The 15,439-nt window shown below is 49.2% G+C and overlaps 1 protein-coding gene across 6 annotated transcripts in view; it reads right to left on the bottom strand.

Annotated features, from left to right (window-relative positions):
- Positions 1-15,439, bottom strand: part of LOC137424410 (sarcolemmal membrane-associated protein) — a 274,679-nt gene that overhangs the window by 26,591 nt on the left and 232,649 nt on the right. For all 6 annotated transcript variants that reach the window (XM_078775449.1, XM_068111836.2, XM_078775451.1 and 3 more), the window contains 2 exons: positions 8,561-8,730; positions 7,819-7,960 (listed from right to left, as the gene is read on the bottom strand). In XM_078775449.1, coding sequence (XP_078631575.1) covers positions 7,819-7,960; positions 8,561-8,730 — 312 coding nt within the window. The remainder of the gene's footprint in view (positions 1-7,818; positions 7,961-8,560; positions 8,731-15,439) is intronic.

Below are 15,439 nucleotides of genomic sequence, written 5' to 3' on the forward strand. Positions count from 1 at the left end.
GGCTTTCCCACTTTTGAAAGAATGAACCAGCTATAGCCATCCCATTCCTTGGCACCAGCTCCATCAGCTCTTGACCCTATCTATTCCTCATTCCCCAAAATATTTATCAACGCATTCTTCTTCACCCAACTCCGCAACTCCAACATGTGCATTAAAGTCCCCTGCAATGCACAGCATCACTTCCAACTCAACCATTCCCTTCATTCTCTCTATTGCGTCCCTGAATTCCTGCTTCTCCACCCGAGTCCTTCCAGTGTGTGGCCCATATACCAACACGACACACCATTTTCCTCTGTATCACCACCCATGTCATAACTATCCGTCCCCCCCATATTTCCACACTGACCACCTTCTTGCTGATCTCTTCCTATACTATTATTCCCACGCCACTCCTCCTTCTATCCCCACTGATATGTAACAGCTTGTATCCTCCTACCAAACTCCTCGCCCTGTATTTTCCATCTGGTCTCCTGCACACACAACCCTTCTAACCTCCTTCTCTGCATCATCTCCACCACCAAGACCCTCTCCCCCATTTATCCCACATACAAACTATCGAGCTAAACCTTGCTTCTGAACTGCTGCCTGCCTGGCAGAGCTTTTACCATCTTGATAAATTTGGGCCGCTCAGGTCATCAATTCGCTGCGCTCCCTGGGCTGACCTGCTGGACCCACTACCCTAGATTATCATAATCCTGTGTGTGTGCATGCCTTCTCCACCTTCTCCATTCGCTCCCCTCCTATCCCATGCCCGCCTCCTCCCTCCCTCCACACGCCCGCCCCTTCCCCCTCCCTCCATCCACACGCCCGCCCCCTTCCCCTCCCTCCCTCCAAACCCCCGCCCTTCCCCCTCCCTCCCTCCACACCCCCGCCCTTCCCCCTCCCTCCCTCCACACACGACTCCACTCACTCCCTCTTGTCTTCCTCCCTCCATCCATCCATCTACCTCTCCCTCACCTCATCCTAATGTCCCGCTCTCCTTATTACGTAAAATTTGTGCTTATTCAGCAAACAAGTAAATGCTTTTCACAAAAATAACTCGATTCTTTCACAAAAATCACAGTTCAAAACCCACTCAATTTAACCCTCATCACGCTCGCGCAAATACGCTCCTTGACTCCCACGCCCGGACCTCCGTCGTCTCCCACGCCCGGACCTCCGTCGTCTCCCACGCCCGGACCTCCGTCGTCTCCCACGCCCGGACCTCCGTCGTCTCCCACGCCCGGACCTCCGTCGTCTCCCACGCCCGGACCTCCGTCGTCTCCCACGCCCGGACCTCCGTCGTCTCCCACGCCCGGACCTCCGTCGTCTCCCACGCCCGGACCTCCGTCGTCTCCCACGCCCGGACCTCCGTCGTCTCCCACGCCCGGACCTCCGTCGTCTCCCACGCCCGGACCTCCGTCGTCTCCCACGCCCGGGCCTCCGTCGTCTCCCACGCCCGGGCCTCCGTCGTCTCCCACGCCCGGACCTCCGTCGTCTCCCACGGCCGGACCTCCGTCGTCTCCCTCGCCCGGACCTCCGTCGTCTCCCTCGCCCGGACCTCCGTCGTCTCCCTCGCCCGGACCTCCGTCGTCTCCCTCGCCCGGACCTCCGTCGTCTCCCTCGCCCGGACCTCCGACGTCTCCCTCGCCCGGACCTCCGTCGTCTCCCTCGCCCGGACCTCCGTCGTCTCCCTCGCCCGGACCTCCGTCGTCTCCCTCGCCCGGACCTCCGTCGTCTCCCTCGCCCGGACCTCCGTCGTCTCCCTCGCCCGGGCCTCCGTCGTCTCCCTCGCCCGGGCCTCCGTCGTCTCCCTCGCCCGGGCCTCCGTCGTCTCCCTCGCCCGGGCCTCCGTCGTCTCCCTCGCCCGGACCTCCGTCGTCTCCCTCGCCCGGACCTCCGTCGTCTCCCACGCCCGGACCTCCGTTGTCTCCTGAGTTCCATGCTCTAGATCCACATTTTTGAAAACCGCCAAGTCTCACACTCTTGATCTGCCAGTTCCTTGCCGTGCAGAGCCGACCCACAAAGGAAAAACAAGCAGACCATATAGGCACAAGCACAAAATGTAGCCCGAAACATTGAGTAAAATCATGCTCACTCACAAACTGTTAAGATAAATAGAAACTCTTATTCGTGAAAATGAGAAGCTCCACTGTTAGATGTTGGCGGTGTTAATCGAGAAACTTCACCAAGGTATACCTCACCTCATTACAGTGTTTCACCTCGACACAACATCTTCTCTTTTCACCTAGACACAATGTCCTTTCACTTCACCTGAACACACATCCTTTTACTTCACCTCGACACGACGTCCTTTGACTTCACCTTGATATGATGTCCTGTTGACAATGTGTTTATTTTACGAGTACACCCGCAGACTCCGTGAGGGGCAGGAGGGTCATTCCTCTTTGGGGTATATACAGACTTGGCATTTAATATGGAATTATATTTTTTTTCTTGACTTGGGTTTACTTTCTGAACTCAGTATATCAATCTGGTGAGTTTCTTTTACCCTTCGGTGATGTCTTTGTTGAAAGAACCATGTCACCGATTGTCTTTCGCAGCAAGAAGTTAATAACAGGATTATATCACAGGTGGCGTGACAAAATGTAAGGACAGGTACATTTGACGATTGGCTTCACAATCGGGTATATAAGGGTTGTTGCGTTCTGTATTAGTGGAAAACAACTGCTGCACATCTACAAAAGTTATTGCCGCTTCCCCTGGAGATGGTCCGTCAACTTGACAATGCTGTTTGTCATGGAGTGGTGGCTTTACGAAATTCTGGCATGAAACAGCGTGCTATTGCTCGGCAGTATGGCATCACTCAAGGTCAGGTGTCAAAGATCCTGAAACGAAATGCTCAGAGGGGTGTCCCTACTCCAATACTGAGGCCAAGACGTCCACGCAGAACCACAAGGAGAGATGATTGCCAGCTGCACCGGTTAGTCTGCAGTGGCCGTACCAAGTCAGCTAATCGGCTTAGGGCTGAGTGGCAGCAACTGACAAATGTGCCTGTATCCAGAAGGCTAGTCAACCAACGACTGGTTCAAGCAGGCTATTGTGCCAGGCGTCCCCTGAGAAAGCCACGCCTGACCAGACAACACAGCCAGCGCCGATTGCAGTGGGCCAGAGAGCACCGTCAATGGCAGCCAGGACACTGGAATCACGTGACCTTCAGTGACGAGTCTAGATTTCTGGTCTATCGTCAAGATGGCCGCGTCCGAGTGCGCAGACAAGTGCATGAAGCCCACAACAAAGATTGTAAGAGTCCAAGCTGGAGGTGGTGGGGTGAACGTTTGGGCTGCTTTTCATGCAGGGGGCAAAACTGATCTGGTTGTTCTGAATGGAAACCTGAACCAGTTCAAGTACAGGGTCATTCTGGAAGAAACATTGCTTCCATTTGCTCGTGCAGCCTTTCGAGGAAACTTTGTCTTCCAAGATGGCAATGCACGGCCTCATCGTGCTCGCACGATCCAACACTTTCTTGCTGACTGTGGTGTAGAGCATATGGAGTGGCCTGCCATGTCCCCGGATATGAATCCGATAGAGAACTTGTGGGCAGAATTAACGCGTCAAATCGACAACTTGGACCAGCAGCCGACCTCTGTGCATGAATTGCAGCAGACTATTGTCACTGCATGGCAAGCGATTCCTGTCCAAACCTTGGCAAATCTCGTGAACAGCATGCCTCGACGTGTACGTACGTGCTCTCCTGAATGCTCATGGGGGTTACACGAAGTACTGAACTGTAATTTTACTGTCCGTAATCCCAGTCATAATTTAGCTTTTGTTTTTGTTGAAATTTTTTTTGGCTAATGTGCAAAATAAAGAGATACTTCTGGAAAATGTACAGAAGTTTAACACAGTACTGTCCATGAATTGAGTTTGATATCAGTTTACATCACTTTCAAGGATCAATTTATTTGCTTTGAAATGTCAAATATGGTTTTTGTTTCTTTTAAAGGTCACATTAACAAAATCTAGAATAATTTCAACATAATTCCAATGAACTTTTGGTTCTAAGTCATCTTGAAAAGTAAGTTCACCCCCACAAAAAAAATATTCCATATTAAATGCCAAGTCTGTAGATTACAGTCAATCTATGGACGGGTCTCAAGAACATTGGGTGTGTGTTCATTTACCATGTTCATTTACCATGTTTATTGTGGAGAGATCGCCACGTGGTTTAAGCATTCGAGCAAGCACTCCATTCAAAACAGTCAAGGAACGGCTGGCTTAGCAAGCGCTAGTTAGCTGCTTGGTAAATGAGCACATCCTGGTCTTCCTCCCTTTGTTTCGTATTAAACAGCGGGAGCGAGTTTCAAAAGTTCGCTACGAAAAATGCCACGGTTGTGGTAGAAAGGGCCATGTTATGAACTCAACATTTGTGGGGTGTATAGAGTACCGTAGATCTTCGCTCAGTTCTGTAAGTAAACCTTACTTCATGGATGTCGGGATTCCTCCAAATTTCTTCATTTAGTGTTTAAAGAGCATTAGCGACTGTTTAAAAAGCAAATCATACGCGTTTGTGGTTTATAATATTTTTTTCTTCCTGTGGAGGTCGTTGGGCCATTATAACGTTGGGAAACACTGTTTCGTTTGGAAACGCCATTATAACGATAAGCTATTTAAACACGTTAACACTGCAGGAAAAACGCCTTGGAGAAGTGGGACATTATTAGTATTAATATTGTTTTGTCATAACATTAATAATACTAGGGCATGCCCGTACTATATATATATCTAAAATTATATCCCCCCCCTCTATTTACATGAAATGGTTTGGTCCATTCGCAAAGCCAAAGCGAACGGCTTGCGAGTACGGTGACAATCCCCCCCCCCCCCCCCCCCTCTATTTACATGAAATGGTTTGGTCCAAAGCGAACGGCTTGCGAGTACGGTGACAATCCCCCCCCTCTATTTACATGAAATGGTTTGGTCCAAAGCGAACGGCTTGCGAGTACGGTGACAATCCCCCCCCCTCTATTTACATGAAATGGTTTGGTCCAAAGCGAACGGCTTGCGGAGTTTGGTAAAGAAATCGCCATAGCTCGGTAACTACTTCTCCGATTAATATGAAACCTTGAAAAGGCACATCCTCGGGTCCCCAGCAATATACCTGGCAAGTTTCAAGTATATCGGACCCGTGGTTGTCGAGAAACAGCGGTCGCATACACACACACAGACACACAGAGATTACTGGAATTATAGATAGATGCGATTATCATTAATTTTGTTATTTAAAGCATCTTTGGAAAAACGCCACGATAAATCTTCTTCTTTGGAAAAACGCCATGATAAAGCTAACTTAATATGGCTATCCACCTCAACACGCAATGCCATTGACGGCAATGGCAGGGAAAACCCACTCTGGGGAAGGAGGCAAATGAATGCGCTACAACCTTCATTACGTAACCCTTGGTCATCCTGTCAAGTTTGGTTGAGATTGGATAAGTAAGGACGGAATGTATTGGCGTCAAAAATTCATCAGACAGACGGACAGACACAAATGGCGTATTTTAGTATGATTGATGCCGCCCCAGGATGAGATGAGACAGTCTGGAGGACTCCACCCAGACGAGGCAAAAAAGGACAGAGGCTCGTGTAAGAACTAACATTAATCACAAAAAAAAAAAAACCGACACACAAATCGTACAATAAAGGGAGCGGGAGACAAGATGGGGAGAGAGAGGGAAGCACACAAGTACAACAGCAGAGAACAGGGACATTGGGAGATCTGTGAGAGGGAGAGGAATTGGGGGGAGGAGGCATGGGAAAGGGGGTGAGGGGGCGGTGGGAGAGGTGTAAAACACATGGACACTGCTAGGACTTCCAGGAAAGAAGTCGGAATTTCAAAAGAGTGGATCTGGGGTGAATTAACGGGGGTAGAAATGATCAAGGTTTTGGATGGGGAAGATAAGAGATGGTGGTAAAAAGCTGTTTTAAAGACCTGGAGGGAGGAGTGGGATTGAAGAGAGTGAGGGAGTTTGTTCCAGAGGTGGGAGTAAAGAGGAATGAAAGAGTGAAGGTGAGCAGTGAGTTGGTTGGAGTGAGTGAAGGTGAGCAGTGAGTTGGTGAGCATTTTGGCAGTTTAACCATAAGAGGGTTGCAGGCAGATCTTGTGCGACCTGTAGGGATATTAGGGGGACAGAGCACAAATCTAGCTGGGGGAGCTTGGCCGGATAGGAGTCGGTAGAAGACAGAAAGACCACCTACCTGCCTGCGGTGAGAGAGAGAGAGAAAGGCCATCACAACTGGCTTCATCGCGGGAGATTCCAATGATTCTGAAAGCTTTGGTTTCAACAGCGTGAAGCCGAGGTGGGTGTGAGGCAGGAGCACCAGCCCAGAAGGGAGAGCAGTATTCCATTGAGCTGCAGATGAAAGCCTTGTATGTGGTGAGGAGCTCAGGTGTGCCAAGGAAGGACTTCACACGACGGAGGATGCCCAGTCGGCGACTGGCTTTGGAGGCCAGCTTGGAAATGTGGTTTTCCCAGGAAAGATCATGGCAGATAGTGAGACCCAAAAGCTTGAGTGACAGAACTTCTTGGAGAAGATTGTTGAGAAAGAAGATGGGAGGGTTGTCCAGTTAGTTAGTAATAGACCATTTGGTCATTTCTGGGACGAAAGGTCTCAGTGCTGAGGCAAATTGCATTTGCAAGCCTCAGATGTGACAATACCATCGGATCTCAACATTCGCGGACGTATTTGCGGTTGATAACGTGACCTGCTTCTACATTCAAGGGGGAAAAAAAACATCTATTGTTTTTTATTCTTTTCTTTTAAACATGCATCAGGACTGTTCTCCTATATCCACCACCACCTATATTAATTCAGCTTGGGAATTCTTCCACAGAGTCCTGCTCTCTTATGCACACATTCATACCATCTCGTCTTCAATTAATTATCTTACCCATCCTCCTGCTCTTGGGACTGAATCTGGTGGTGAGGTCGTTGCTTTAAAACAACTTACATTTTCCATGTGGAAGGCAAATCCAACTGAAGACAACCTCAGATCATCACATAAAGCTCGCAACAAGTGTGTCTACTCTGTGGAAAGACAGAAAACAACATCCGTCCAATCGCAAAAGGAGCTTTCAAACTTGTCTCCTTCCTCTAAAACCTGGTGGCACCTCATCAAGACTTGCACCCTCTGCCCTCTCCGTGCTTTGTCCCCCTCGGGTATCTGCAGGATGCACGCAGTACAGCAGCACCCCCTCCTAGTGAAGCTGCCCAAATCCAGGACCACTGCTCACCACCATTCGTTCCTCTTTTTTCCTGCCTGTGGAACCAAAACTTCCATAACTCTCTTCAATCTCACTCCTCCCTCCAGGTCTTCAAGAGACATGTTCACCACCATCTCAGGTCACTCCCCATCCAAAACCATGATCCTTTCTACATCTGTTAACCACTCCAACCCTCCCATAAAAATTGCTGATGTATCCATCTTGCCCACTCTTTGCATTCTCCCTTACCCCTCATTGTCATCTGCATCCCTTGTTTGTCCATCTCCATCTCCATCTCTTTTCTCCCTTCATCCTGCTGTTGGCATTTCCCCTTTCTCCTGCTGTTACCCTTGTCATCTTGTTTCCTGATCTGTTCTGTGCCACAGCTCTTCCACGAGCCTATATCATGCAGTAAAAAAAAAAAAAAAAAAAATCCTCCATATCCCCCATTCATTCAATGGCCCCACATTCGCGGATTTGACATTCGAGACATTTTTCAGGAACGTATCAACCCGTGAATGTCAGGGTCGAACTGCATAGATACCTCTGTTTTGTTTTTAAAAAGACAAAGTTTGAAGTGCAAACAAGAGTTGAAATTACATCTCCATATCACCTTGCAGTTCTGTCACTTCCTTGGCTTGCTCCTCCTCCAACCTCTTTGAAAACTCCTCCATTTTTTGTTGTCTGTCTTCATCCTCCTGGTTCCTCAACATCCTTGAATGCTCCAATGCTTCTGTGACTCCAGTTAGCTGTTCCTGAGAGACGAGCGTACATTTTGACATTTTGTCAGTTGTCTGATGATAAATTATTTGCCACAATGATGAACTCAGACAGCACCCGGTAAAGAGCATACCTCCGCCAGGCTGAACAGTTTAGGTTTTGTATCCCATTGATAGGCCAGATCTACATCCGGACCTGAACCAAAATCGAATCAGCTTGTTCTCATCACACATCCAAATGATCCACCAAGTTTTGTCATAATCTGTCCATAGCTTTTTGAAATATCGTGCTGTATGTTGTTTTTGGCCGTATCTGTCAATGGTGAAGAATCACTTGAAAAAATTAAACAAATTCTTATATCCAGATCAGGATCTTCACCACAATCTAATCAATTCGTCCTTGTCACACACCCAACCTGTCCAACAAGGTTTTCCAAAGTCATACATAACGTTTTGACATATCCTGCTCACAGACAGACAGACAAACATTGGGTTGAAAACAAAACCCTCGTCCACCTTCAATGGCGGAAATAATTAGAGGCTTCCAAATACAATGGCATTAATTCATTTGGGTGTAGGATTTGTGATGAAGACTTTTGTACAAAATGGCAAGGTCTTTCAAAAGTTTGTAGGCACCTGCAGACGAGCAATCTCGCCAATCCGGTTCTTTTCTGCCATCTCAGCTTTCTTCCGCAACTGTTGCATTTCATCTCGCAGAGTTTCCTGTTCATGCTGAGTACCGTTCTCCCTTGCAACTCGCTCAGAGTGGAGGGTGACCAACTCAGCTTGTGCCACCTCCAGCAGACCTAACAGAGCAGCAATTTACAGAAAAGGGCACACCACAGGAAATTGAAATAGCATTTAAAATTTTGTAATCTTTCACAATATATATTAATGCAGTTTCAGCATACGGTATTAATAGTAAACAACGACATAATTTTTTTTTCATTTATTGGTGCTAACCCCCGCTCTAGCAGGGAAAATTGCCTTAAAATGCCTGTTGTTGTGTTGTTGTGTATTGGGAAAATGGTCCAGCCTTCAAAAGATGAAACTTAGAAAATAATTTTAAGAATAAAGGGCCAGGTTCAGTTTGACATTTGATGCACTCAAGAGTGAACCTGTTCACATACAAGAGATTTTTTAAAAGGAACAAAACTGGCATCATAATCATCATTTTAGGGCCGTTTCCATGCTTGCATGTGTAAGCCGTGATTCACCTAATGGCCGCTTTCTCGGCTACATGATACGTTGCTAGCCCTCGTTAGTCCTTCAACTCTGAGATAATCTCTCAGCAACTCATTCCATGTTTTCATCGGATGGCCTCGAGCTCTCCTTTCATTCACATTCATATTTATACACCTCTTCACACAGCTGCCCCATCCCCCTCACCCACATCCTTTCGATCTGTCCGAACCACATCAACCTATGCAAAATACCCCTACGCATAACCTCACTAATGCTCTCTTTCACCTTACGTATCTCTTAATTCCACATTTGGTTTCCTATCCTTTAGTGTAACATTACATATCCATATCACCATTATCATTTCCTTTTGTTCATACCTGAGCAGCCTGAACCTGGCATGGTCGGTCATATCAAACAATTACCAACTGGTTAACTCGTCGCACACACTTTAATCGTCGCACACCCTCTACAACCACACTTTAATCTCGGGTAATTTCTTCCATCTTGTATTATTTGTCAAATGAAGGACAAAGCAGGAGGTCCTTAGTTTGCATTATGACTTCGTAAATCTTGCTTTGCTGTTCTTTTTAAAAGCAATGACAATATCATATCGGGAGAAAGGCAGAGCCCGGTGACCACAATCTCCAAGATATACAGAAAACATTCTGATCGATGCCCTTTTTGTAAAAGTACTCCGGCATTTATTTTGTGACATAGATATTGCAACAACATACGAATCAATGCTTAAAATAAAATCAGAGGAAGTAAAAAACTTAAAATGGCAAATGGTGACCTCTTTTTTTTAAAGCCCCTTCTCTCCTGACTTCCTCCCTCCACTCCTCCGGGAAGTACATGCTTTTTCAGTAACCGTCGATTTAAAGTAACCACTTTTTCAACAAGTGAATCCTCTTGGATTGCGCTGAGGTTCGGGCATGGAATTTCTAGGAGGAAGTATAATTTGTATGCAATGAAAGTACATGTAATATGGGATCGAGTAAGATCGAGTAAGCTTCACCAGTGCGCGTGCGCGAATTTACGTCACGTCGGCAGCGAGAAGGCGTTCCCCAACACGAACCAATCAGGAACTGCCACGCCCACTTATATGATCTCAGAATTCCTGTGACAGGAATTAGCGTTACACTGGCTGGAAGTCATTCGCTAGAGGCGCTTCCTCAGCGCCAATCACCAGTGCGCGTGCGCGAATTTACGTCACGTCGGCAGCGAGAAGGCGTTCCCCAACACGAACCAATCAGGAACTGCCACGCCCACTTATATGATCTCAGAATTTCTGTGACAGGAATTAGCGTTACACTGGCTGGAAGTCAATCGCTAAAGGCGCTTCCTCAGCGCCAATAACCGCTTTTTTGTATATAAAACCTAAGCTCAAGGAAGAATGAGGTGACAATGAGGACCATTTTGGCCTCTTGTCACCTTGTTATTCCATGAGGTTAGCTTTTGTAGACAAAAAGTCACAACAAGGACTCCCTTGTATTTATAACCACAAGATAAATATATTTTGTTGCCTTGAATTAAAAAATAAATTGACAAAGTTGAAGGTTATGGAGGAGCAATTCATTGTTAGGGTTCAGGTTACTTCATTTAGTGCTTTATGTTCATTTCCATCCTTTGTTTCTATGGTTTTGCATTCACTTTTGTTTCCGCTTTTTGAAATCCTGCGATACTGTAATTGCATGCAATTTAGCCTAACAGCTGCTAAGTGTAATTTCAAATAAACCATTCATCAATTAATTGTGAAAAATGGTCAGAGTGAGAAATCTTGATTCTCTAAACTCCACTGGATGCTCTTCGGTTGTGTTCGCTGCCAGTGGTGCCGTGCGGAGGAAAGCAGTCTGTTGTGAAAATCAACCAAGTCCACAACTTTGTCCCATAGGTAGGTTTAATTTCAATCAGATCTTTGGCATCATCCATCCGAGTCTACATATCATAGAATAATGTCGCAGGAGTCGCCCGAAGTAGCGGACGTCCGAGGTCTTATAGACGCCTCTCAGTGGTTTAAGCGAGCATCACACCTGGGTTCAACTTTGATACATTTTCACTAGATTCTCCCCGCCGTTAGAACTACACTGCCGCCAGGCAGGAATCAAGCGTGCGTCAGCATTAATTGATTAGGAAAATCAATCCATGTCAGTCGGTCCATCCGTAGTGGTCAGGGCGGCAAATTATCCTGCCAGCACGGGTCCGGAAACTACCGGGTACGACATCCCCAAGCCCAGAGTCCCCTGCATCGGAGTAGCCGCTGGAGGCAGGTGTCGGAGGGGGCACCTCAGTGCCTTCAGGCAGGGGTGTATCTGGCGAAGGGAGGGACAGCAGATGCTCCATAGGGGGAGCTTCGGGAGAGTCCATAGACTCGTAAATCGGTTCGTCGATATCCCTATAAGGGTCGATGACCCCACAAGGGGCGAGATGGCGTACAGAGACAGTGGACTCACGTCCATCTGCCGTCATCACACGAGCATGCTCGGGATTAGCCTGGAGTACCTGCACCTTATCCACGAAGGGATCGTACTTGCTCGTGCGAACCGCACGTTTGAGATAAGCCGGCCCCGGCTCAGCGAGCCAACTGGGTAAAGATCGGATACTACCCGAGCTTCTAGGGTGGTGGAACAGCCTTTCGTGAGGAGTTTGGTTGGTGGCCGTACATAGTAGTGCCCTGATCGAGTTCAGCGCCGCAGGTAGCGACCAAGCCCATTTATCTAGGCCCCGGCCGAGGGTCCAGAGGCTTAGCATGACGACCCTCCATATGATCCCATTGAAGCGTTCGACCTGCCCATTCGCCTGGGGTCTGTACGGAGTGGTGTAACTCGAAGCAACATTATTTTGGAGCAAGAAGCACCTCACTTCCTGGGACAGGAACACCGCACCCCAATCTGTATGCACGTAGGCCGGATACCCAAACATAGAAAACAAATTCTGCAGGCACCGTATGACTTTGGCAGCCGTCATATCTGCGCACGTGTAAGCGAAAGGGAATCGCGAGTACTCATCAACGACAGTGAGCAGATAACGAGAGTTACTCGACACCGGCAGCGGGCCTTTGAAATCCATCGCCAATCTCTCCCACGGTCTAGTAGCCCTGACCAGCGTCCCCATGGGAGGGTTGTAAAAACGCGGTTTGAGTTCCGCACATACACAGCGCAGTCGCGGCAGACCCGGCGGATGTCCTCAATCGAGTACGGCAGATTACCACGACGCACAAAATGAGCGAAACGCGTCACCCCAGGATGACACATAGTGTCGTGCAAAGCGCGCAGACCCTCCAAAGTTATGAGACCCACACACGTAGCCGGCCTCGATAAGGCGTTGGCGACCAGGTTATCCTTCCCCGGGCGATATTTGATGGTGTAGCAGAAGTCGGCGAGTTCGATACGCCAGCGAGTGATTTTCTCGTTCTTTATGCGTTGAGCATGTAAGGTGTCATACATAAACGCCACGCTTTGTTGGTCCGTGATGATTTGGAAGCATCGCCCGAGCAAGTACGAACGCCAACGCCGAATCGACTCGATGATCGCGTACGCTTCCTTTTCGACAGACGAATGCCTCCGCTCAGCAGAGGTGAGAGTCCGCAAAAAGAAAGCCACAGGGCGCCCCCCCGGGAGAGAGTCGCCGCTATCGCATGATCCGAGGCATCACTTTCTAAGACAAAAGATTTGCTCTCGTCGATCGTCGCCACAGCGGCGCCAGCGATGTCGTCCTTAAGGCCCCGAAAGGCAGCCAAGGCGGCTGGGATCATGGGGAACGCGTCGCAGGCCACAAGTGGGCGGAGTTTCGCGGATAAATTTTGTACCCACTTAGAATAATGGGCGAACAGCCCGAGAGCACGCTTCAGCGAAGCTCGATCGCAGGGCGGGGCCATATCGAGCAAGGGTCGCAGACACTCCTTATCAGGAGCAACAGAGCCGTGGGTCACGGTGTACCCCAGAAGATCTATCGTGCGCATGGAGTAACGACATTTAGCCTCATTCATGGTTAAGCGATACCTCTGCGCGACCTCGGGGAAGCGCTTCAGATTCGCATCATGATGCCCCTGGTCATGCCTGCAAACCGTAAGATTGTCCAGATATACAAAGACATCGGTCAAGTTCTCCTTAGTGATGAGGTCATCGATAGCCCTCTGTAAACAGGAAACCCCGTTCGTCACCCCAAAAGGTAGTCGGGTGAACTGGTATAACCTTTGACCTGATTCAAACGCGGTATAGATGCGGTCTGCCTCGGAGATGGGGATCTGATGATACGCACTGCGTAGATCGAGAGTGCTATAGACTGAGTACTGGGCAACCTGTCGAACCAGGGCGTCCATTCCCGGGAGGGGTTAGGCGTCCAGCTGTGTAAATCGATTAATCGTCTGCGAATAGTCGATTACCATTCGTTTGCGATGTGCCTCACTTCGCACCACTAAGACCTGTGCTCGCCACGGTGACCGGCTAGGTTCTATGATACCTTCCTTTAAGAGCTGGGCTGTCTCTTCCGCAATGAATTGCGCGTCTGCTCGTGAGTAGCGCCGCGATTTTACCGCTACCGGTGTGCAGTCCGTGGTCATATTGGGGAACAGCGACAGAGGCTCAATCTCCATCCCTGCGAGTGCACAAACAGCCAGCGTATCAGTACCACCAAATTCCATTTCCAAACGTCCGTGTCGCTTAAGAAAGTCATGTCCAAACAAGATATCAGCACATAGAGCAGGTAAGACCATGAGATGTAATTCTGGAAGCATTCGTCCCTTTATCACAAGCTTCAATCGACATTCCCCTTTTGTATTGAGCCTAAGCCCTTGGGAGGCCATAAAGATCCGACGGCATGTCCCGAGGATCGGCCATCCATGTTTTTGCACCAGTCGATGATCGATATAACTATCCGTGGACCCTGTATCGATTAGAGCCCGTGCAAAAATTCCCTCGATCATAAGTGGGATGATGGCCTGAGCCAGGCCAGGCGGTCCGGCAGAAGCCGAGCCATCAGAGCGAGACGATCGCGCCTCGCGTGTAGATCCGATGCCAGCTGCAGTTCTCCGTTTGTTCGAGCAGCCTCCGGAGGGCGCTCGTGTCATGCGCGTAGTTTGAAAGCCATCTGCAGTCTTCCGTGCCAAAACAGGCACTTGTAGTTCGTACAAGCAGCCTTTGGATGGTGCTCGTGTCATGCGCGTAGTTTGAAAGCCATCTGCAGTCTTCCGTGCCAAAACAGGCGCTTGTAGTTTGTACAAGCAGCCTTCGGATGGCGCTAGAGTAGCACGGTGAGTCTCATAGCCATCATGAGACGTTCGGATACCAGCCAAGGAAAGTCGCTCCGTGTTCGAGCGTATTTGCGCCATTTGTTTTGGCGGTCCGATGGAGCTCACCAAGGTCGAGCGCGCAGCCAGGGGCCCACGAGGAGGTACGCCGCTCATCAAAGGCGGGTGAGGCGCCCCGCTCTGTGCTCGGCCCTTTGGCCCAGCGATAAGCACATTCATTGTCACACGTGTTCGTTTGCCCGGCGCAGCCTTTCGGCACACTTTTGCGAAATGCCCTTTTGTTGAACACAGATGACATATCGCTTCCCGAGCCGGGCAGGCCGATCGGGGATGTTGTCGATTCCTGCAGAAATAGCACATAGCGTTTCGTCTGGGCTTTGGACCCGCAGCTGCTGCTGCAGCCAAGCCAGAATCATGGTCCTCCTCGGGAGAAGCCAGGGGTTCCGGCAGGGATGCCGTGTCGGCTTCCGTGTCGTCGGCGGTAGCCCTCTCCGGTCGGGCTTGATGAGAAATCCCCGCAGTGACGCGCGTGTGATCGTAAGCGTCAGATTGTTCACGAGCTGTAGTGTAGACGTGAGCCAGCCGTAAAGCCTCCGTGAACGTCAAGTCCTCAACCTCAAGAAGCCTCTGTCTAACGGTAGAAGACCCGATTCCTGAGACAAAAGAATCGCGTACAAGGTCGTCCTGTACTTGCTCGTGTGTCCGTACCTCCTGGGCACTCTCAGCAAGCAGACGTCGCAGCTCTTGTGCATAGTGGTCTCGCGACTCTGTGGGCTGTTGAGTCCGCTTTGCGAGCAGATGCCGGGAATAGACCACGCTTCGCTTCTTAATGTAAATCCGTTTTAGCTCCGCCACCGCTGCATTGAATGTCGTACACTGTTCGATTCCCCTGTAGACAGTATGGTGTACTTTAGTTTGCAGTACCTGTAATTTTGTTTCATCAGTGACATCGGCGTCCTGGGCTTTGAACTGATTATCCAGGGACTTTAGCCAATGTGTCAACTCCGAGCCCGCATCCACTGCTTGTGGGTCGGCGGAGAATTGCGGCACCTGGATCATCTTGTGTCCCGCCATGTCCGCCTCGT

The sequence above is a fragment of the Myxine glutinosa genome, chromosome 4 (assembly GCF_964187855.1).
Source record: "Myxine glutinosa chromosome 4, kmMyxGlut1.1, whole genome shotgun sequence".
Classification (NCBI taxonomy): Eukaryota; Metazoa; Chordata; class Myxini; order Myxiniformes; family Myxinidae; genus Myxine; species Myxine glutinosa.